The sequence below is a fragment of the Sinocyclocheilus rhinocerous genome, unplaced genomic scaffold, assembly GCF_001515625.1.
Source record: "Sinocyclocheilus rhinocerous isolate Xijiao unplaced genomic scaffold, SAMN03320098_v1.1 scaffold1214, whole genome shotgun sequence".
In the NCBI taxonomy this organism is placed as follows: Eukaryota; Metazoa; Chordata; class Actinopteri; order Cypriniformes; family Cyprinidae; genus Sinocyclocheilus; species Sinocyclocheilus rhinocerous.
The window spans coordinates 675,265-700,532 of record NW_015627891.1 but is presented as its reverse complement, the minus strand read 5'-3'; the positions used below and the strand labels follow the sequence as shown (position 1 = coordinate 700,532).

Below are 25,268 nucleotides of genomic sequence, written 5' to 3'. Positions count from 1 at the left end.
AGTTTTGAGCAGTGTAGAGTAGGCTTGTTGTTTGTTGTTTCTCCGATCACAAATGCAGACATGGTTTTATGTTTACGCGGCGCGATGCAATGCAACGCGTAAAAAGACAGTATAAGTCATTATAATCAGTAATTATGTCCCCACTGGATGCAACAAATTCCTCGTTTATAATGGGTTTTAATGTTTTTGTTTCGTCCCTCCGGCCGGGACAAGGCATCACAGTATGGTAAGGGGCGTAACATTTCCGTCACATGCTTGAGGTATTAGGCGAATCACAACGCACTGGATAGCTGGCCAATCAGACCACACCTCACTTTTCAGACCGCTGAGCTTTGTACAAATCGACACGTTTCAGAAAGACGGGGCATAGAGGAGAAACAATAATGTACAGTATGTGGAAAATAATGTGTTTTTTGAACCTTAAACCACATAAACACATTTCATTACACCAAATACACAAAATAATGTTATTTTTAGCAACATCATATGACCCCTTTAAGATAAGTGTTTGTGTTTGTAATGAAATGTAACCTTGCCATTAATGTTTGTCTATAATGTAAAGTTGTCTTTAATGTTCTTTTAATGAATTTAGATTTTCTTTTAAAAAATTATAAATGTCTTAATTGGTACCTCAGATATTTGAATTATCTTAAGTCCAATCCAGGTAAGTTTATGTTTTCAGGTTTTATAGAGCAATATTAAACTTTGCAGTTCATCACTGTTTTCAACTGTTACAGTACATTCTAGATTTTTTAGGACCATTTAAAAATAAATAAAATGTGAATTTTTCTGTTTAATGCCATTAAGATTCATTCATTCATTCAAAAAGCCTCATTGTTATTGAGCCGTATAAATACTGCTATGATTGAATAATAAATTACATAATCTTTTAGTTCTGAATTTGAAAATATATATTTTAAGATTTTGCCCCTTGAAGTAGCTGCTATGTAGGTTTTCTTTTTTCCTAATAGCCTACAGTGTAGTTAAATACTTCTTTAAAAAAATAAAAGCAAAGCTACATTTTCACTCCACAATGTTGCTGCCATAAGTGGTATTTTTCCTTCTTGCCTCATGGCTCTTGGATGTGCTATTTGCCACTCTTGTCAGCTGTCTCTCAAAGACAAAATCTATAATTTAGCACGTCACTTGAGTGCACAGGTGCTGTACGTTCATGCTGTGTGCAAATTGCTCATCAAGAGTGAGATTCTGGAGATGTTTAAGTGTTTGGCTTCACCCATCATGTGTTCTTGTTCCAAAGAAAATGCAAGCACTCATTTTGGCTTTTTGGCTATTTCTGTAAAAACCCTGTTTTACAAAGCAACAGGAAATGAGTCTTGAACAGAACCTGAAATTGGGAACCATACAGACTAGTTAATATTTAAATGAGGTAGATTTCCCCTCTCTCTATATTATCTTACTTTATTATTTTTCTGTTCTGTCATCTATCTGGAATTGCAGTGGACTGGAGAGATGGGGTTTCCAAATGAATAAGACAATTTGTGGCATCTTACATGGTATAGTCTCACATGACTTGAAAGGAAACATTAATCAGGGCCATTTGAATGATATATAGTTGTTCTGTAAGCTTATTTAGTGGTTACTAATTGGAGAAGTGATTGATATGTAGGCATAACTGTGTGTTTTGAAAGCTTCTTACTCTATCATGCCTTATTTGTTTAGTTATGATAATTAGGGTAGTTTAACATGATAAAGTGTGCTTGTCCAGTCATAAATCATGGGTTAAGCCGAGTCAGAGAAACTGGCCAATATATTTTTTAGGACTCATTGTGATGATGCTGACATAAATTTCACATTGTCATGATTTACTCACACTCATGTTGTTCTGAACCCATAGCCATTCTTTCATCCGTCTGACACAAAACGAGATGTTTAGCAGAATGTTGGACCTGCTCTTTCCCATAAAATGACAGCATATAGTCAAATTACATCTCAGATTTCTGAATTGATTTTTACTCAATGGGCACGACTTTCTTTAGATTTAGGTCATTATGTCCATACTGATGCACATCTATTTTGTGTTGAACAGGATAATTAATATAGATTTTTAAAATGCATGTGAGTATGGTTTTAATTTTACAAATAGAGCTTGTCTGTGTTGTGTGTAATTATAAGATTAAGGATTGTGAACAAGGTTGCTGTATATATCCTTTGCCCCTCTTATAAAAACACTAGGGGGGATTCACTAAGAATGAATGTCACCCACTGGTAGCACTGCTTATTTGCATGTGCAGTCTGCATTGTTTTAGTGCCCCATTCATTAAAGGAATTATGCAAATCAGGTAAATGCAATTCCTGATCTTGTGGGTCATTTCTGAGTGTTAACACAAACACAAGAAAAACACAATGAGAAACACAAATGTCTGTCCGGCAGTCCGTCAACAAGTTTTATCTTGACAAAACCTTTCTAGTTAAAAATTACAGTTAGGTAAATTTCTTTACATTTCAAATTCATTTTAATTTTGTATCCTCTGTGCTACCTCAAATTAAATTCAGGAATTGATTTGGAGTTTAAAAGGCATTCTCAATTAAATTATGAATGCCACACAAACCACAAACATCTCTTTTAAATGACATTTCATTTACCACTTGCATTTTTACAGTAAATTGATGTGATTAGGCTCAGATATCACTGAGTTTCATGAATAAGTGCGTAATTGTGAATAATTTGCCTGGTTAAACTGGATTGCTTGTGGTTAGTGAATTAAACACATGTTTTTGTGCTCTGAAATAATTATAAGTGATTACTGATTAGCAGGGCTGGACTGGGATGCAATTTCAGGCCGGGAAATCTCACAATCATCCAGGCCACACTGAAAAAAAGAGGCCAAAATGGTACCTTTTAGGGCACAACAGCTTGTCACTGGAGCAGTACCCTTAAAAGAACATCTTTGTACCTTTTTTACCCCTAATAGGTACATATTAGTACCTTATAGTAATTCGTAAACATAACAAAAAAATTTTTAAAGGCAAAAAGACATCCTTTTTAAGGGTACTGCTCCAGTGACATGTTTGGCGCTTTTCCACTGCGTGGTACGACTCGGCTCGGTACGGCTCAGTACGGCACGGCACGGTTCGGCACGGTTTGCGTTTCCACTGCAGTTCAGTACCGCTTTAGAATGAGCGGGATTATTCACATGTCGTTATAGTTGCGCCGCCTCTACTACCACGACTCCTAAAAAAACTTTTTCATTCCGCGTCGCCCCATCAGGCTCTCGCTGGATCCGCTCCTCTGCTATCAACGAGAGGAACGTCTGTTCTTCCGCAACAGACAACAAAACTTTTTGGTTGTTAAAAATAAGGTGCGCTCGTTTTTTTATTGTACCTGTCACTTCTTGACCAGCAGGTCTACTTGAATGAACAGAACTGTGTCCACCTTGTTGCAAAACGACCACCTCATTGCAATTTGTTATCACAGAATGTTATTTATCTTAAAATGACTTAAATACCCGAGATTTAACAAACCTATATTTCATACAAATATATCCAATTTTCTAAAGTGCCTAAAAGTCCAAATCAGTACAATGTCTTTTTTGGAAAAATCCTAATACTGAACACACTATTGCATTATTAGGCTGTGATATTTTTGTGTTGCTGTCTGCTCAAGCTCCCTCCCTTCCTATACAATAAATCCATGAGAATGTCTGTCTGCTAAATTTATTAATGTAACTTTCCAATCGATAATGATGTCCTTTAGAACAGTATTCTGAATTATGTTAAAAATAGGGTGCCCTGATAGCAGTTTAATACTCAGGTTAATAAAGACAAAACTCTTTAGCGTATTTACAGATGAAACTGACCTGCACCTGAAGCCCTGAACAGGCATTTTTGCTACATTTCGCTGCTTCTTCTGGCCGCTTCCTCTCCTTCATCGAGTCCAGCGCATCGACTCTGTTCGAAACCATCGTTTGAAGCGCGGAACAGACATGAGCCGGTTCGTATAGCGCAGCGCTGCCAGTCAATACTAACCGATTTATGATTTATTATTGATTTATTATCATATAACAAAATCTGAAATTATCACTTTGGTACATTGAGAAAGCAAACATATTAAATATTAATAATAATAATAATAATAATAATAACTAAAAAAAAAGGGCAACGGGCCAAATCAGCCGCCAGGCCACCGGGAATTCGCCCGGTGCTCCCGATGGCCAGTCCGGGCCTGCTGATTAGTAAATATGCCCCTATGGTAGTTCAGTTTTTAATCCTCGCCTTTTCATTTGCTTGCATGTTTTACTGTAGGTCTCCATGGCATCACGACCCACCAGCAAACTCCACAGATTCCCCTCCTCAGTTCATCACAGTGGAAACCCCTCCTGACAGGCGTATCCCACCCACCCAGCCTTCACCTGTCTGCCCACAGGGGCTCTGTCTCAACGGCGGATCCTGTCGGCCCATCTCACTGCCCAGCGGAGCCTCGTCTTTCTTTTGTGACTGTCCTCTGCACTTCACAGGACGCCTGTGTGAAAAAGGTGAGACCTCTAGTTCCCCTCCACGTCACAGCGGAAATCCTCCCTACTGAAATACTGAACTACTAAATTAGCCTACATCCCTTAATTTAACTCTAATGAACAGTCTAATTTGGTGTGGAGCTTTAAAACGACATTTCGGTTGATATTGTAATGATAGATACTATAGTACCTCACCTGCTAAAGCAGGCAGTGATCTCCCACCAAATGTTTTGGCTACAGAAGCGGTGTTGGAGGCAGATGCACGGCACATTTTCGCAAAGGTCCTGTTGTTGGACCAGGGATCACTTTAAATAATTTGTGATGTGATTAAAGTAAGGTTCATGTAAGCAAGTTGTAATGTCAGAAACCCCTCTATCTGCTCACCTCTTGAGTCCTACTACAAATGAGATGGTCACCCTGTCACCTGTGTTCTCCAGATTCATTTTACTTCCTCTGCCTCATGCCAGGATAAGACATGAATGATATTAAATTCTGGTGAGTGGAAAGCCTTTACACAGTGAACCCAATTTGATATTGACTGACACTCAATGTACTGTATTGAACTGCAGAATATGGCAGATTATTTCACACTATAACAATTTACTCAACTCTGAACTGACAATGGACGTTCCTTTTATCAAAATCACCACCTTGTCACCACCAGTCGAGTATTTATTGTAATGTGCTTTTTTATTGTATTTTGCTCCAGCTCCTGCTGACTCACCATGTTTTGCCCTGTATCAATAAGCCAATGCTCAGGTAAAAAGCTAATTTGCTGAGCTACAAGTTCATGTGTCTCTATTGATGTAACATTCAGATGCTCTGGCGGTGAGATACCTGGCTTCAAATTAATAAAAAATCATTTATTCGTCTCTTGTGTTTCTGTTTTTGTGCACTGCCAGACATTGATTGATGTGTTTGTGAACAGATCAGTTCAGTTCCTGTATGAGAAAAAAAAAGACCTTTTCAGATGAAGCTGTCAGTATTTTCACATTTGTTTACTATACTGATTATGGAAAAAAGCTTTAGAGGCACAGAAATTTTATTGAGAACTATTAGCTAACATAAAAGTGGGCTAGGATGAAAAATAGCTATTTTTTCACTCATTAAATGGTTTACAAAGTTGTAAAAGTATATCCTACATTAGAGGTCTTGACCTTCTCAGTTATATCCAACAATTGAAATGAAAACTAAATCAAAAAAATGCCATAATCTGTTGAATTTTTACATTTTTACAGTTTTTTTTTTAGTTTTTTATTATTTGCTAATTATAATATTATAAAATATTATTATAACAATTTTGTAAAATTTTATAATAATATATATAGAAAATTACATATATGAAAACGTATATATATAATTAATATATCATATCATAAAAAATGTAGTTTCAACATTTTATAAAGGTTAAGCACCTCCTGTTACTGACCATTTGTTGAAAATGAAGAAAAACTGCTACGTTTTTAGGAGCTTCTATTTTGCTTTTTTTAGGCTCTGTTTTGCACTCTCTGCATAGAAAGTTGCACTTTAAATCTAATCATATGTATAGAGATGACCATATTATACAAGCAAGCACATGTCTGAAGACATCTTTTCTTTTATTAATATTTATTTCATTGAAAGGTATAGTAACATTAACACCATATTGCATTCAGTGCAACTGCTTTTGGAATAACTGATGAAAATGTTTTTCCATAAAACAAGGGGACCAGTCATAAATTCAAATTCTGATGGAAAGCAGTTTTCCAGTCCTTCCTCGTAGGTCGTCGTCTTTATTGTGAATGCTGGTTCCTACGTACATTTGACAGTAGTTGAAAGAATCTGCTTTCTCCTTTTTCTCCTTTTTGTTATTTTTTTTATTTTCCCAGGCGTGCACAGCAGAGCTTTTAGTTTCAAAGCTGTATTGTTTTGCTTTTCTTTTTTTTTTTTACTTTTGACCATGTCAGCCTTATATAGGTATCAAATGGTCATTCAAAGTAGGAAAGACAGATAAAGAACTTGGAAAACAAACAAACAACAAACACTGCAACAACACCTGGCTTCAAATTAATAAAAAATCATTTATTCGTCTCTTGTGTTTCTGTTTTTGTGCACTGCCAGACATTGATTGATGTGTTTGTGAACAGATCAGTTCAGTTCCTGTATGAGAAAAAAAAAGACCTTTTCAGATGAAGCTGTCAGTATTTTCACATTTGTTTACTATACTGATTATGGAAAAAAGCTTTAGAGGCACAGAAATTTTATTGAGAACTATTAGCTAACATAAAAGTGGGCTAGGATGAAAAATAGCTATTTTTTCACTCATTAAATGGTTTACAAAGTTGTAAAAGTATATCCTACATTAGAGGTCTTGACCTTCTCAGTTATATCCAACAATTGAAATGAAAACTAAATCAAAAAAATGCCATAATCTGTTGAATTTTTACATTTTTACAGTTTTTTTTTTAGTTTTTTATTATTTGCTAATTATAATATTATAAAATATTATTATAACAATTTTGTAAAATTTTATAATAAAACACATTAATTTAATATTTCAAAAAATGTATTATTCTTTCGTCTTTATTGTGAATGCTGGTTCCTACGTACATTTGACAGTAGTTGAAAGAATCTGCTTTCTCCTTTTTCTCCTTTTTGTTATTTTTTTTATTTTCCCATGCATGCACAGCAGAGCTTTTAGTTTCAAAGCAGTATTGTTTTGCTTTTCTTTTTTTTTTTTACTTTTGACCATGTCAGCCTTATATAGGTATCAAATGGTCATTCAAAGTAGGAAAGACAGATAAAGAACTTGGAAAACAAACAAACAACAAACACTGCAACAACAGGCTTCATAGTGAATAAGAGTAAGAGAAACTTAAAGGATATTATAAGCATGCCATCCGTAATAGTGCGGTTAAATAATAATATAAGGCATGATTAGAAGCATGACTAGGGTAGAAGAAAAAAAATTCAGCGGCAATTAGTTGCATTTTCGAAATGAAATGCCTAAATGATCACTTTTATGTCATCTGTTGTCTATGAACAACTTGTCTTGACTATTGTTCACTGATTATTCTGTTAATATAACCTTCATAGAAATCAAACATAAGACAGCATTTTCTTAAAGTTCTTAGAGGAAAAAATTGGGGGAAATATTTTTCATGATCTCTAAAATTCTATATAGATAAACTGACCTTGTCACTATAATTTAGCCTTCTCATAATTACTCTGTTCGTTTACCAGCTAGTATCAGCAAACATGTCACAGCAAAACAGCGGCAAACATCCTGAGGGTGAAGGGGTGAGAAAGATGAGAGGGTGTCTGTGACTTCATGATGGAAGGGGAGCGATAGGGTCACACTCAATCTCTTCAATGTCACATGACAAATAAGAGGACAACTGGCCTCAGAGATGATATACCAGTTTGGAAACAGTAACTAACACATTGAATTAAACATGAAGTTTTGAAGTAGAAAGAAACAACTCGTCTGCTCATTCAGTACCACTTTTTACTTTCTTTCTGAATCAAAATGAATTTAAAATAACTTGAAATAATGAATTTTGAGCGAGGCCGTGTTTAGTGACCACAAAATTAAAGATGCATTTCCATGTCTTAGACCATCTTGACTCCTGTGAGGTTTGCAATTAAATTCTCTTTCTACTGTACATTAATTGCAAAGGGCCCACAAGAGTTTTTATGGTGGATTTTTTATGTGATTTTTTTTTCTCTGTTATGTCTCCCTGGTGGGATTTTTGCAACTTGAGAGTGAAGTGAGTGTGTTAAATCAACTGCAGTGTTTCTTTGCTGTTCGTATTGGAAATCGGTGCTGGGTAGGTGAGGAGCTTTTTTGTAATGTTTTCCCATTGCAAAAGCATCTAGCTAAATTATTATCGTCTCAGGTTGTGGAGAGTCCGTAATTATATTGCTCAAAAATTTGGGGCCAGTAAGATTTTGTAATGTTTTAAAATAAGGCTCTTATGCTCAAAAAGCATAAAATGTAATTATTGTGAAATTTTATAATTTAACTTTTTTTATATTTTAATATACTTTAAAACATGGTTTATTCCTGTGATGACAAAGCTTAATTTTCAGCAGCCATTATTCCAGTCTTCAGTGTCATGGTTCTTCAGAAATCCTTGATAAAAACAGTTTTTTTTTTTTTTTTTTTTTTTTTTTTTTTTTTTTTTTTTTTTTTTTTTTTTTTTTTTTTTTTTTTTTTTTTTTTTTTTTTTTTTTTTTTTTTTTTTTTTTTTTTTTTTTTTTTTTTTTTTTTTTTTTTTTTTTTTTTTTTTTTTTTTTTTTTTTTTTTTTTTTTTTTTTTTTTTTTTTTTTTTTTTTTTTTTTTTTTTTTTTTTTTTTTTAATGTATGTATGTATGTTTTTTTTCAGGATTTTTTTATTAATTTAAGCTGGAAAGAACACCATTTATTTGAAAGAAATATTTTGTAACATTATAAATGTCTTTGCTGTCACTTTTGATTAATGTGATGCATCATTGATGAATAAAGGTATTAATTTATTTTTTTTAAATCATACTGACCCCAAATTTTGAATGGCACTGTACAGTATATTATGAACAAATATCATTTACAATGAACAACAGTATAAATTAACATTAACCTAGATTAAAAAATGTTTAAATAAATTAAAAGAACTTGATACCTAATGCATAATGTTAACAAACTGAACCCTACCTACTATAACTTTTTACCATTTTATGCAAATGCTGTACACTCAGCCCTACATTATATTCCAAAAAATATGGGGAGCAAAATACAATACCAACACATATACAAGTGAAATTTGAATAGTCAAAAAAATGTGGTGTCAGCAATGTTCCTAATGACAAGTTGTCATCAAGATGAAATGACTTTATTTGCCTCTCAGCATTTTTCACAGCTTGGTCAGATTGTGCCCTCCTTTGGGAGCTACGGATGCACATGTGCCTTACACCTCAAGAGTAATAATACAGACAGGGTTTCGTGTCAGGGCATTAGTATATATACAAGATGGTGTCCTCCGTATAAAACTGCTCAGCTTGCTTTCTGACTTATTTTGGGGCATAATCTTGACATACGAGTCCCTAAAGGAGAAAAGAGCTCTGCGCTGTGCATATGGTGCACTCTGGGTTTCGGAGAGAATTTACAGCTGTCTGTCACTTTATCCATTTACCTGTTTCTTGATCAGGCTTTTTGCAGTGACTGCTTCTTTTTTTAAGGCATTTATTGATGAAACTAACTGTCCATGATGAGCCTACAGTCCTATAAAAAGCAGGAAGGCAACCGGTGACCTCTCTCAATAACTCACTCAGCACTTCTGCGCTCTTATGCCCTTTTCTCGGCACCTCCGCCATTTGTTCTCAAAGTGCTAATTTGCAGATAATTAAGTAATCCACTGAAATGTTATTTGTCCCTCTGGGCACTATGCAAAGCAAGGAGGTTGCTATATTCAGGGCTGACTCATTTGTAGTTCCCTCATGGGAAATATCACATAATCAAGCAGACACTGTATTAAATAATTCCTCTGAGCTCACAAGTAAAGTTGTGCAGATTTTTTTTTTTTTCTTCTTTTTTCAATGACCGCACGACATGCGTGTACACTTGGGGGGGGGGTTGAAACAATTTACATTTAGAAATTGCTTGTAAATTGAATTGAACAAGTCACCTTTATTTATATAATTCTTACAAACGACATTGTTTCAAAGCAGCTTCACAGTATTAAATAGCAAAGTAACAGAATCAATCAAGCTTTATCAAATATGTGGCAAATCCAAATAAGACAATAGTGTCATTATTCAGCTCCAGTCCGTTCAGTGTTGATTCAGTTTGGTTCAATAACTGTGTAAAGTTCAATTATGAAACAAGTTCAATTCAGCTATAAGCAGCTTTACAGAAGACAGTGGTTTCATTATGCAGCTCCAGTCAGTTCAGTGTTGATTCAGTTCAGGTCAGTAAGTGTCAGTGTTGCAAGATTCGTCAATTGAATAAATTCGATTAGGCTATAAAGCAGCTCTACAGAAGGCAATAGTGTCATTATTCAGGTCAGTTCAGTGTTGATTCAGTTCAATCAGTTGATTCAGTTGATTCAGTTCAAGTTATTCGGCTTGAGTCATTCAGTGCTGATTCAGTTCAGGTCAAAAACAGTGTCGACGTTGCAGAATTTGTCAATTATGAACAAATTCGATTCATCTATAAAGCAGCTTTACAATAGTGTCATTATTAGATTTATTCCAGTTCAAGTTTTGTTCCCATCTGATAGTGTCAGTGCCATCAAATCAGTAATATTACTGAATATTAAGGGCGACAGTGTCAAGAACGTGAATTTTTTTAAGTAGAAAGACTGAAATAATATGTTCTTGTAAAACATACTACAGTAATCTTTGTTTTATTTAAAACTTTAAAAAAAAATTGTAAATCATGGTAAACATTGTAAATCAGTTAGTCTTTGTCACCATTGAGAGCATAGTATCTACTGTTTGCTGCATTGAGGTTGTCTATAATGCCCAAGAAAAAGGCACAGTCACCTCTTTCAGCCGGTCGTTTGCTTTTCTTTCCCTTCGTCTATCCATCAAGACAGTATCTGTGCTTATCTCACGGTTCATCAGCCTCGTAAATCTCCCCCTTAAACAGCAGCCCTGAGAGTGTGCACTATTTTCTGCTGAGTTAGAGGAATCGGGAAGCCTTTTGAAAGGCTCCTTCGGTCTGACTGCAGTCCAATCTGCGTGGAGCGCTGGGAATCGCTTGATTTGCTTGGCCGCTTTCTGAGCCTCAACTCTGTTCGGTGTCGGCGGCCCTTCTGGGTGCCGGAGAGGATGGAGTCTGAGGGCTGTTTACTTGCTGACAAAGTTTTTCGATGAGAATTATTATAACAAGCCTAGGGATTTGACAGTAGAGTCTCTCTTCCTTTAGTCTGAGTCAAATTAGAGTTTGCCACTTGGCACAACAATTATTGTCACTGTTGGTGCTTGATGCGAGGAGCGGAACAGTAATATTCTCTAGGGCAACAGGCGAGATTAATCCTAGTACACAAGTGTGACGGATTCTTCTGGTTCTACTAAACAGATTTATCGTCCGTCCTGAAAATCTGATTATAGACACATTTCTGTAGTGAAAATGGCTAATTCTGCTACAGTATTGCTACAGTGTCGTATAGATACAGTGCATTTAATCATTACTCATATTTAAGCAAGTTTTTTGAAACAGAGTCTCTGTGGTTTAACAACAAAAGCAGCACAGTGTCACATAAATGCAGATCCAAGGGTCATCAAAGACTCATTCATTTTTCATAGGATGTTTGGGAGGATATTCTGTCTCTCACTGTCGTTATTTTCAGGATGGATGGTTTGCAGTCAAGCCTCTGCCTAACCAGCATCTGTAACAAGCAGCTAGACACAATGTTAGACCCAAACGCTTTATCATGCTAATCATTATCTGAAGCTCTGCATCTGCAACGACAACCAGACCAGACCGTAGGGAGCAAAGAAAAATAATCTGATTTAATATGTCTATGAGCTGTAAATCCTTAAAAAATGATAGAACAGGGATTTTCAAACTGGGGTCTGGGGAATATTAATATTGATATTGATACAACATTACAATGTACAGTAGTGTGAACCTTCCAGATAATATTTTACACACATTTATAATGTTTTTATTTTTAGCAGTCCTATGTCAAATCTTTATACATGGAAGTATTGTATGATTATGAAATGTTTTCATTTGTAAATGAAATAGTTTTGTAAATGGAAAAATTAGTTGTGAAAATTTCTAATTCAATAATTGTATGTAGTAAATATATAAATATTAATATTTTTATACTGAATAAATACATTTACTGAATCTGACATTTTTACAGTTTCATTCTGCTTTCAAAAGATTGGTCATAAATAAGATTAATCACAAATTATTTTTATTCTGTTAATAAATAAGACAAAAAATACCATGTCAGTTTGTCATGTTTTAATAAATAAAATAGTTTTAAAAATATAAAACGATGAATGTGTATATGATACACATTTTAATAATATGTAAAATAGTGTTGTGAAGGAAAAATAGAGTAAAAATGTACAAACAAAAGAAGAAATTACAGAATTTACTGATTTGATTTTTTTCTTGTTTTCTGAGGATTTGTTAGAAATCGTAAGATCAGGGGTTTTCCCTGTTAAAAAGCATCAGGACCAGCTTAAACCAGCTCAAACCAGCAGCCATGCTTCAAAACAGCATATGCTGGTTTTTTCAACAGGGTTTTTACTTTCTTATCCTTAGTTGTATGTTTCTCTTCAGTTTTATACATATTACTCGAATACTGGAATGTTGAACTATCCTTCAAAATGACAGCTTAAAAAAATCTCAGCTTTAAAATATCTCTACTAGTGTTAAAACCAAAACTGGTCCCTTGTGTTGCTTCGTTAGATGTGTTTTAGTATGTCATTGCAGAAGTCATGTACATTAGATTGCCTTTCCTGGCCTCCCTGAGAACTGCATCCTGCCTCTTGCTGAATCAGCCTTAATGTGTGGTATATAGACTGCTGTTCTAGCAACACCCTGACAAACGTTCACGGCGGACGGGCCATGTTGAAGTCTTGTCACATATCCCTTGACAGTGTCGTGCTGCATACATTGCCTTCTGTGTAAAAGCTAACAGATCATTACTGCTGCAGAGAGGTCCTGACCATAGCACACAACACCCACCTTCCTCTTCCCCTAAATTCACTGTAGTCTGTCACCCTGTGGGAGATAACATTGCTCCACAACACGTCCTGACAGGATCCTCCTGCCTTTGCGTGTAGGCTACTTATCAGAGTCTGGCAGACATTACTGCTCTTGACTGTGCCTTCAGCTTGGAGGTTATTCTAGTAAACCGGTCAAAAGTCAAATAAACTGTAGCTTATGCATTTTAGTATTTGATGACTAAAAATCAGATGACTAAAAAATATGAATGCTATACTTTGTCTAAAATCAATTTGTTAATTATATATGTAGTTGCATTTGCTTGATCAAAAATACAGTAAAAATAGTAATATTGTGAAATATTATTACAATTTAAAAATAAATGTTTTTTATTTTATTATAAAATGTAATTTATTCATGTGATGAGCAATTATTTTAGTTTCCGTGCCAAGTAGTACCTCAGAAATCATTCTAATATTCTGATGTGGTGCTTAATTTTAGCAATGAATATTGCTGCTCAGTTATTAATAATAAATATTATTGACAATGTAGAAAACAGCTTTTGCCGCTTAAGTTTTGTGAAAAAATATGTATCTTTATATTTAAAAATGTATCTTTAAATTTAATATTTATCTTTGATCAACACGTCCTGACAGGATCCTCCTGCCTTTGCGTGTAGGCTACTTATCAGAGTCTGCCAGACATTACTGCTCTTGACTGTGCATTCAGCTTGGAGATTATACTAGTAAACGATCAAAAGTCATAATGTTGCTAGTCAAATAAACTATAGCTTATGCATTTTAGTATTTGATGACTAAAAATCAGATGACTAAAAAATATGAATGCTATACTTTGTCTAAAATCAATTTGTTAATTATATATGTAGTTGCATTTGCTTTATCAAAAATACAGTAAAAAGAGTAATATTGTGAAATATTATTACAATTTAAAAATAAATGTTTTTTATTTTATTATAAAATGTAATTTATTCATGTGATGAGCAATTATTTTAGTTTCCGTGCCAAGTAGTACCTCAGAAATCATTCTAATATTCTGATGTGGTGCTTAATTTTAGCAATGAATATTGCTGCTCAGTTATTAATAATAAATATTATTGACAATGTAAAAAACAGCTTTTGCCGCTTAAGTTTTGTGAAAAAATATGTATCTTTATATTTAAAAATTTATCTTTAAATTTAATATTTATCTTTGATCAATAGATAGTTTAAAAGAACATCATATATTTGAAATAGAAACCTTTTGTAACATTATAAATATCTTTACTGTCACTTTTGATCAATTTAATGCGTCCTGACTAAATAAAAGCATTTTTAATATAAAATCATACTTAAGCTCAAACCTTTAAATGGTAGTATATCAGAGTTTACAAAAAAAAAAATTAAGGAGCAAAACCAAGCAGTTTTCAACATATATGATGATCATTTAAATTTTAAATTTTAATAATTTTATTGTGATAATAATAAAATGTTTCTTGTGGACCAAATCAGCATATTAGAATGATTTCTGGATCATGTGACACTGAAGACTGGAGTAATGATTCTGAAAATTCAGCTTAGCATAAATTCTATTTTAAAATGTATTCCAATCAAAAACAGTTTTCTTTTCATTGTTTTACTATTTTACAATATTTCTGTTATTACTTCTATTTGATCAAATAAATTATTTCAAAAACATAAAAAAAAAACGTAATTATTCCAAACTTTTGACATATGTATAAGTAGACTTGGAAATATTTGCACTTCTATAAAATGTATTCGTCATACCACATGTATTTAAAATCCCTAACTATTAAGGACAAAATGGTGCAAAGTTTGGATTTTTAACTGAATTGTCAGCTTTACCTTTTACCAACAGAATTATTGTTATTTTTCTCTTCTTTTTCAGATACCACAGTCTTTTTCCCCCGATTTGATGGTACCTCTTTCTTGGAGTTGCCGTCTCTGACATCCCTGTTTCAGTCAGACACTCACTTTACGAGCCATTCCTCTGAAGACAAGAGGACCATGTATTTGACAATGAAGAGCAAGACACCTCATGGTACTATTCTCTACTGTGAGTATCTGAGAGCCACTGGGAGAATACAGCTCTTAAAACAAAATTGGAGTTTTGTGGCTTTTAGTGCTTGTCTGGAACAGTATCTTTGAGCTCATCCATATGCTAAAATGAATTTTTAGGATATGTACACATTTAAAATTGACTTTCTCTTCTCAGAATCCAACATATAGATGACTCACCTTGCACACAGGGACGCATACTAATTTTTGTCTATTAAGATGCAGTCTGAGAATATCCTCTTCCCCTAATACCATCTGCGTATAAACAAGGGGTCGAGGTTTGGCCAGCCCCGTTAACCCCTGCAGCTAGACTACATTGGCTGGAAATATACAATTATGGAGCAAAAAGTACCTTTCTCATTTAATGGCCATTCAATTGTTTCGTATTCTTACAAAATATCATTTTTTTGAGCATGTAAATCACAAATATTTCATCATATACTACACTACTGTTGAAAAGTTTAATCTGGAGTCAGGATGTATTTGAAAGTCTCTTATTCTTACCAAGGCTGCATTTATTTGATCAAAAATACAGTAAATATTGTCAAATATTTTTATAATTTAAAATGACTGTTTTCTGTTTTAATATATTTTAACATGTAATTTATTCCTGTGATGCAAAGCTGAATTTTCAGCATCATTACTCCAGTCTTCAGTGTCACATGATCCTTCAGAAATCATTCTAATATGCTGGTATCTAATATTCTGGTATTATTGTTATAAATGTTAAAAGCAGTTCTGCTGCTTAATATTTTTGTGGAAATCTTTTTTCCACAAAGTTCAAGAGACCAGCATTAATTTGTAATAGAAATTGTTTTGTAGCATTATAAATGTATTTACTGTCACTTTACTGACACAGTGTAATGCATCTTCGCTGACTAAACGTATTAATTTCTTTAAAAAAGAAAACGGTAGTATATATTTCAATAGCAAGTATAACTAATGGATGTAAACGCTGGATATTTTAAAGGGAAAAGCCATTTGAAAACTGCTTTTCAGTAGCTAAATGTTCAAAGTGTTATGTCACTTACAAATCAGTATTTGTGATTTTAAAAAAGAGTTTGGGTAATGCATTTCTTTCCATTTATATTCTTGTAGATGAGATGTGTCCATATTTTTTAGGCTTTCCTTTTTCATTTTGCTCCAGAATTATATTTAAATACAATTTACCATGGAAACCTCATTAGGTCTTCAAATATTTCTAGCTGAAAACTTGCACACAGACTTTATTATCTGTGCTAATTTCAAACCAGTGACATATTCGTCATAAATGATATGTTTCTATGGCTACCTGCTCATTGCTTGCTCCAAGATTAGGGTGAACAGCTGTATATAAATACACACAGCGTATGTAAAACATAATATTGTCAATTTGATTTGAGACACAAGTGATTAATTTTGGCATGACATTCATGATATATTTGCTGTTCGCATGTGGCTACTGAATAGCAATCACATCCAAATGATGCAGAAAGTTTGACTCAATAACTAACACTCTGTCAGTGTGTGTTAATGAATAATTGGCTTCCCAGCATCGCTCACTGCGGATTACACAAACTGAGTTATGACACTGTGAATATAACTGTAAGCCTCAGTGCTAAATTAAAATGCCGGACCGTCGACTGTACCTCTTTATCCAGTAATGAAGTCCTCTCTCAGGACATGTTAATGACATAGCAAATGTCTCTAGGTGAAATCATTCACACCAGGATATGTGCTGTGGGCTGAATTTAAAGTTATGACGGCTGATCCCATTAGCTAATTGGCAAACCCTGCTGGATGATGCTCTTCAATTACTTTGTCCTAAACAAATATGGTCCCTTGGCTGGCCCGAGCTCCAAATGAATGAGTATTTGGGGATTTTTACCTGTAATAGAGTGAATTAGATTTACATTAATTATAATGTATTAAAATTTTAAGTAGTTTCATTATTGGAAAACAAGAATATATTATAAACGGTCCGTTTTGTTCTATTAAACGTTGCCTTGCTGACAAATCTCTGTTGTACTTGAGAGTTCAGGATTTTAATCAACTGATTGACGTAATAATTGGCTATACATATTAACCATATGTCCAAAAGCACTCATTGTTAATCTGGTACCTTGTAAACACAAATTTGTTTCCAGGCGGCTTGATTAAAAGTCCTGTGCGCCCTTACTTCAGCAAGTAAAGTAAGTCAATGAGATTAGAGCTTGTCAGTTCGAGAGTGACCATTATTTAGAAACAGCAGAAATCAAGCAGTATTTTTTTAACAGAACGTTAACAGAACTATTTTTTACCCTCCCCCATGCAAATGTATGGGATGATGTAACTAATTGTGGGCGGGGACCATCTTGTGGTTCTAATAATACTATCTGTTGTACTAGTAGAACCACAAGATCGGCCCTACCCACACTATATAATAAATACTATAATTCTATCATATTTATTAGATTGGATTTGACAAAAAAAAGTTTGCATGCTCAATGTCACAAATTATTATTTGAATAATACCCTGGAATATCTCCTCTTCTTTTTACATTAACATTAAATTATTCTGTGGCTGGGTGAAATTTTGATCCACAAGTATGAGACGGGTAAAAATGCTTGTATTTTGCATTTCTCACATTTTCATTCGAACTTCTAATAGAATTGCAATATAATATAATATTACAGATCAGTATTTGTGGTTAAAAAAAGAGTTTGCATAATGCTTTTTCTTTATAAATTGAATAAAATGAGTCATCAGCAATAGTTTTTACCCCCTCTGCAAATGCATGTGATGATATATGTATATTGTATATACTGTATATTGTGCTCATGATGACTCACTAGAGGTGTGAAATATTGTCACCATTTGAAAGGGAAGTGCTTTATCAATCATTGTTTTACTGTCATATTTGCAGTCGACATTGTTCAAAAATGTTAAGCTTATTTCAAATGACTAAAATGCAGTCCATATTACATCAGTAGCAGCGGTCTTAGCAATCACCTGACATTTAAATAACCTGATAAGGAGATGAGTCATGTCTATAAATTGTTGGCACTAAAGGCAGAGGGGCTGGATGGACTGTCATCTTTGAATGAGATTGCTCTTGAAGTCAAGTTAGAAAATTCATTTTACTTCCACCCTGTCAGATTAGTCGTACATATGCAGCTCACCTGACATGGCCAATATGACAGGGTTTATCTCATGTCTCAACCTGTCAGAGTCCTCGTGAAATTCCTTTTATAGATTAGCCATGTAAAAAAAAGACAGGGAGCAAGCATTTGGGTTCGTTCTCTCGTTCGGCTTGTGACACATTCATCAATTTAAGAGGAGGGGAACTGACTGATTTAATTAGAATGTTCTCCCAACCCGGCGTGAATGTGATTAGTAACTTATTTATTTTTCTGCGGCGAGTGGACTTTTGATCAATGTCAATTTTATCCAGATAATTTCAGTTCTTACAGTGGGGTCCAATAGTCTGAGACAACTTGTAAAAATGCTTATATTTTGTTTTTTTCTAATTTGAATATGAAATTGTATCATATTTATATTAATTAATTAGATTAGATTAGATTAGACAAAAAAAGTTTGCATGCTCAATGCCACAAATTATTATTTGAATAGTAACCTAGAATATTGTCTCTTCATTTTTTTTTACATTTTCAAATGTGATAAGAAACATATTTATTTTTCAAATTTTAATACAAAATTCTAATAGCATTGCAATATATAATAATATAATATAATATAAAAAAAAGTTTGTATGCTCAGTGTCACAAATTATTATTTGAATCGGGATTTATAAACAATACAGAATATTTCCTCTTTATTTTACTTAACTGTTGTCTTAAAAAATTATCAAATAAAAAAAAAATTCAAATGTGATTAACATACAGGTATCTGTGGTAAGTAACTCATTTTCGGTTTCATACAAATAATTTAAATTCTTACACTGGGGTCCAAAAGTCTGAGACAGCTAGTAAAAATGTTTGTATTTTGCAAATTTCTAATTTTAATACAAAATTGTTAATTCTGTATTACATTTCAAGTATGCATACTCAGTGTCACAATTTCTTATTTGATTACTGAAATAATAACGAATATTTTCTCTTCAACTGACATAACTTTTCTTTGTTTTTAAAATTTCTAACCTTTTTAAAACGTCCATAAAACTTGTTTATTTCCTGATTTAAATGCTGTTATATTACAGTGTGGTCTCAGTCTTTTGAACCCCACTGTATGTCTCTCTAAGAAACTTACCAGAAAAGAAGCAAAACACCACTGGTATCTGATCTATAATGTAATTCCAAATCAATGAATTCTTCAATGAATAAAATTGTATTTCGCCTATCATTAAATTATTAGCCTCTTGGGTTCAAATGTTTTTCCGCTGGTGGATCATAACCCTCAGATGTGTAGGTGTGCATCCCAGTAGAAGCTCTCTTGTCTGAATGTAAGAAAAGGTAGAACTCTAGAGATCAAAGGAAGCTGATCAGAGGACATGCATCAGAATGCAGAAAACTGCTCAGAGTTACACCTGCATCTCATCCGTTCGCTCTCTTCCAAACAAAACCTTCCCGCGAGCACAATGTGAGACTCCCGCTGGGCTTCAGTCATCAGCCGACAAGAGGAATTGTGAATATAACAGGTGACAGGTACTGACAAGAGAATGCACGCACCGTTAGACCCAGTACAGGGTAACAGGGCCATTGGGACAATAAGGAGTAATTTGTCATTTCCTTACACACCATCCCCTTAACATAAAGATGAAGAACTACAACTGTAGTTGATGCAGTAGGTGCCAAGTGCATCTGCAATCACTGGGGTTGTTGCCAGATATGCCACAGTAAGCAGGAAGCTCCACAATATTATTGTGTGACTACTGGAGCTCAAGTGGGAATAAAATAGGCGGTTATTGATTTAGCTGTGATACCTTGTGCTGCTGCACACTGTAAACCATGATGTGCTTATGTACTTAAACAATATACTTGTATTTCCTGAAATTCTCATGATTTGTTCTCACCACTTATTGTTGGCTGTTGTGAAATTGAGGAGAAAACAATGAAATGAATTATTCATTTAAAAAAAAAATGATTCTGTATGGTCAGATAAAGTTAATATAAAGGAATATTTAGGAACTTACATTTTAGACACATTATTATAAGTTTCTTTGTGGGGTTTTTTTTGTTGTGCAAGCAAAAATAGTATTAAACGAAGTCTGCAAGCAACAGCATAGTAGCATTTAATTCCTGAGTGAATGATTCATTGACCCAATCATAAAAACAGTCAGTTGTTTTGTTCTTGAATGAATAAGCATTTTTAACAAATCAGTTGAGTGAGTGATTCATTGACTCACTCTTAAGCACTTGTTTCGTTCCTGAATGAATCAATGTGCTTGAAGGAGTCGGGTAATAACATATAGTGAGAAAACAGGTCATCTCTAAATCTCATTATGATAAACTCAGTGTGAAATATTGCTCATCTTTTTCAGCCCGGGAGCAGAATTTTGGAGTCCGTTTCCTCCATGTGTTTCTCCAGAATGGAAGACCAGTGGCCAAGTTGGGCTGCAGCAGCATTCATGTTTTGACTGCAGCTTCTCCACAAAATATCAGGAACAATCGCTTGGTGCCAATTATAGTGAGGTGAGAATTGTTTCATTTACAGTATTTTTTACACTGCAAAAGATCATTTTCTTAGTATTTGGTCCGGTTTTATAATATGTGAAAATTCTGAAAACTACATTAAATAGCTTGAGAAGCCGAATTGTGAAGATATTAACTCTTGTTTTCAGTAGTTTTTCTTGTTTTATGGAGGTTTAAGACAAAAATACTGATTGAGTTTTTTTTTTTTTTTCAGTGCACTTTGTCAAGAAATTATTCTATTAGCTAATAGCATCTGTAGTACTCTTACAGTTTGAATTTAATAAACACACACATTCATGTATAATTTCCTACAGTGATTTTGAATTTTCACATTTTTTTCTGAGCCATTTGATCTGATTATTTTCATTTTTAAAGTTGCATAACTAAATAATGAGGGCATGGTAAAAAGTTTTAAAAGTTTTTCATTTGGCCTTACTGTATAAAACAAGAAAAAAAAAGTTTAAATGTGTTTTAATAAAAATCAATCTCTGGAGAAATTAAAGTGCCATAGTTGAAGAAACATCCAAATATGTGTTCAGAAGTCATAAAGATGTTTTCAGAAGTCAATTCTATGTATGTTTCCTATATGCCAATTGTATGTGATCTTGCAGTAAATAACAGCTACAGGTGTTTTTTAATATTTAATGTGTTATCATTTATAAATGATATAGCAGCAGCTCTTTTCCAGGTTTTCTGTTTGAGTATATGCTCTTTGAATCACATGCGTTTTGACATGTGAATGATGTGGGAGTCACATCAAAGCTGCATTTTCATATGGCTTGGATTTAATGTTTTTCTTTGTTGTAATTTCCATAATCACACAGCAACAGCGAAATTTACTGCTGCATATTAGTCATTGTTCCTTTCAACACATAACTATAATGCTAATTAACATTATCTTGAGGGAGCCAGTCACCGCTCGTACATAATTCCATAATTAATATAATGGACTGAACATATATAACCACTCAAATATGAGATGTATTAAAGTTCACAAACTATCGCACTATTACATTTTCCATTATATATTTAGTAAATATGACCATGCTTGAATGTATTGCTAAAGTCATTTGCATATGAATTCAAAAGGCTTGAATGTCAAGAGGCTTGTTAATAGAATTGCATTTATTCACTATTAGCATATCTATTGCTATTACTGTATTAAATGATGCAAGTGAATCATAAAATATTATAGTTAGGCCTTTCAATTTAACATGTTAGTGCAATTAATTTTTTTGAAAAAATTGTGTTAAAAAAACAATCATGAACTTGAAAGAGCATCTTTAAAATGCAAGACGCAAGATGCTGAAATACAGAGACAAAAGTCTACAGTAGGCCAGCAGTTTAAAACTATTGCAGATAGAATACAAGGATCAATTAATTTTTAATTGATTGACAGCCCTGCTTAGACTTAACCTGAAATTAATTACTTGTTCTAAAAAAAAAATTACAGATTTGTATTAGTATGATAATAATACATGTGGCATGTTTATAACCCTACGTTTAATTTATGCATTTATTCAATTGCATTTCAGCTCACCCCTGGATGCATGTAAAGCATGTAGTTTAATGAAAACTCTCCAGATGTAATTGTGTTCTGAGAGCAGTTAAGCAACATTTTATTGCATATATTTTTGAGCATCTTAGCTGTAAGGCTATTTTGCGGATGTATATAGCAGTCCTCGGCCATTAGGTTTCTGATTTCACTTGTATATTTGATGGATTTCTTGAACAGCTTTTCTTCCATAGATGCCAAGTACTTCTAAATTAACAATCCGACAGCCTGTATCAGTTGTCTCTAGATATTCCTGCTGTCTTGTTTGACTCAGTGGTCTCATCTCTTAGGACTTGGAGAAGGTTTCTCTCCTTCTGTCACTCGTCTGAGGAAATACTCTGGCTGATGGAATGGAGATATTGTCAGATGTGCCATCTGCACTTTTCTGAATATCTGCTTTCTTTGTTCTCAGTAAGAGAAAACTGAATAAGTAATTCTTTTGACATTGGCACATCCATGTGCAATAAGATTTTGAATGATGATGTGAGATACTGTAAAAAATTGTGCATGAAATCCTTTAGAAATACGCAATTCAAAAGGTAGAATGAGAAATTAAAGTATTACATTGATGTGACATATCCTAGAGCAGGAGCATCAGTTACAATTACAGGGATAGTTCACCAAAAAAAAAAAGTTCTGTCATCATTTACTCACAGTCATGTGAGTCACCAAACCTGTATGACTTACTTTCTCTGTGAAGCACAAAAATATCTTAAGATTTTTTCCATAAAATGAAATTCTATGGGATCCAATGTTGCTGGCCTTTATTGCATAAAAGATAAATACATATTATTCAAATATTATTCAAAATATCTTCTTTTCTGTTCCTTCCAAGTCATACAGGTTTGGAATGACATAATGGTGAGTAAATACTACCAGAATTTTCATTTTTTTTGTGAACTATCCCTTTAAGATCCAAGGTAATTTTATAAGATTAAAAGAAGAATGATGCTAAACACAGACACAAAGGAAAATGAAATACAAGACTTTGATTTTATTCTTACAAGTCAGTTCTAGAGGCAAAATGTGAAAACAGTTTTTTTTTTAAGTGTCTTACGTAGCAAAATTGTGCATTTATACCAAATCTCCTTAAACAGCAAGTTCAACAGGATAAAAAGAAATCCCTCTCTAGTTACAAATTAAAGCAACAATTGACACAGCATGGTGTCTGAAGCAGTGAGTAGAAGACTGTCTTGAATTGGCCTGTGTGTACCAGCAGCTAAAACCTTTTAAACGGAGTGCAGTATTGTAATTTAAATAGCATTAAGATTACAGCAAGTTAAGGACATCATTGCAAACAAATAAACATGCATCCTGCTGTGCCAACAACTCATGCTGAAGGCAACTGAGAGAGTGTGGTTTATTCACCTGTTGTCATTTTTAAGGCCAATTATCCTGCTATTTTCATCTCCATATACAGTGTGCACCTTGTCCCTGACCCCGTGCACTGACATGAGGGTCTAATCTCCTATTGTCAGATGGAGAGAATAAACCTGGCTTTGTTGATATCAATAATTCTGCCTCTTGAATTTGAGGTCATCTCTCTGGGTCTGCTAGAGCCGTGAAGATCTGATGAGATCAGGTGTTGCGTGGTACTGGATCAAGGTCAGCCAAGTGGCACTTAAGCAGAATTTTAATGCAGCTAGAAAGAGTGTGGTACCTTTCATTAGAGGAGAGAGTCTGAGTGGCAAGTTATTTAATTATTTCTTTTTAATTAACATAAATGTGTTGCCGGTTTTATGTGTGTGGTGTGATTTTGGGGGCTGTACGTGTGCATTCATGATCAAAAGTACTTAGACATCCTGTTATAATTTAAGGGTTTGGCTATTCTAGATATGTCTGTGCAAAAAAAAAATCAAGCAGCCATGAATCTCGTATCTTTTTTGTTTCAGCTTCACAGTCTCCCGAGGTAGATAAAGAAATGATTTACTTAGCCTGGTGTGAAAAAACTTGACTGCCCTGCATAAAGCCCAGACCTGAACCACCATTGGGATGAATTGGAATGCTGACTGCCTGACCTCTTGTGTCTGAATGGGAGCAAATCCCTGCAACATCAAGTTGCTAACATCAAGTGTAAAGCCTTCCCAGAAGAGTGGAAGCTGTTATAGCTGCAAAAGGAGGGCTAACTCCATATATTTTAAAATGCTCCACAGTCAAATTTGGATGTAGTGTTCAGGTGTCCACATAATTTGTGTACGTTTGTGTGTTTCTTCTTTGTGTGACTTGATGTTGAATGATGCTGTTGATTATCTAACGCTTTGTGGGGATTCCCATCATCTCAGATTTTCCATTGCCACCGTGTAATGGGTCACTTGAAAAATCTGGCACTGGAGACAGTAATGTGAATCATTGGCCCCTGATGATATACCTGAGAGCAGTACGGGGAGTTTGAGACGCTCAAGTCTGTGTCAATGGGCTACTTGGCGAAAGTCTTTCAACACTTGAGATGACAATGTTTATAGATGAGGCCAACTGAATTATAGCAGCTGTTGAGCAGTTGAAGAATGATTGAAAACCTTGTCAGTTGTCTCAGTTAACTGAAACATGTCACGTTGCACCTTTACTTATGGATTATGTATTCATTTAGGATCACGTTTTAGGACAAACGTAAAAAGGTGCAAAGCACCATTAGCAATGAAAATAAATTCAATGTGCAAAAACTAAAACCATACAAAACTTGAAATGAAATAAACTATTATAGATATTTGTTGTTATTACTATTATAAACTAATAATAAACACTTATTGTAAATATTTTATTACTTGAAATAAAATAAATGTTAACTGAAATAAAATTAAAACTATTTAAAAAATCTAAACTAGTTTTAGCTAGTTTCATTTTATTTAGTTTAACTTGGTAAACTAAAATTATATATATATATATATATATATATATATATATATATAAAC

General features: G+C 33.9%; 1 protein-coding gene across 1 annotated transcript in view; it reads left to right on the top strand.

Annotated features, from left to right (window-relative positions):
- eys (eyes shut homolog) overlaps positions 1-25,268 on the top strand; it is a 213,990-nt gene that overhangs the window by 158,026 nt on the left and 30,696 nt on the right. The window contains exons 35-37 of the mRNA XM_016548212.1: positions 4,264-4,493; positions 15,025-15,192; positions 20,654-20,804. Of these exons, the coding sequence (XP_016403698.1) occupies positions 4,264-4,493; positions 15,025-15,192; positions 20,654-20,804 (549 nt within the window). The remainder of the gene's footprint in view (positions 1-4,263; positions 4,494-15,024; positions 15,193-20,653; positions 20,805-25,268) is intronic.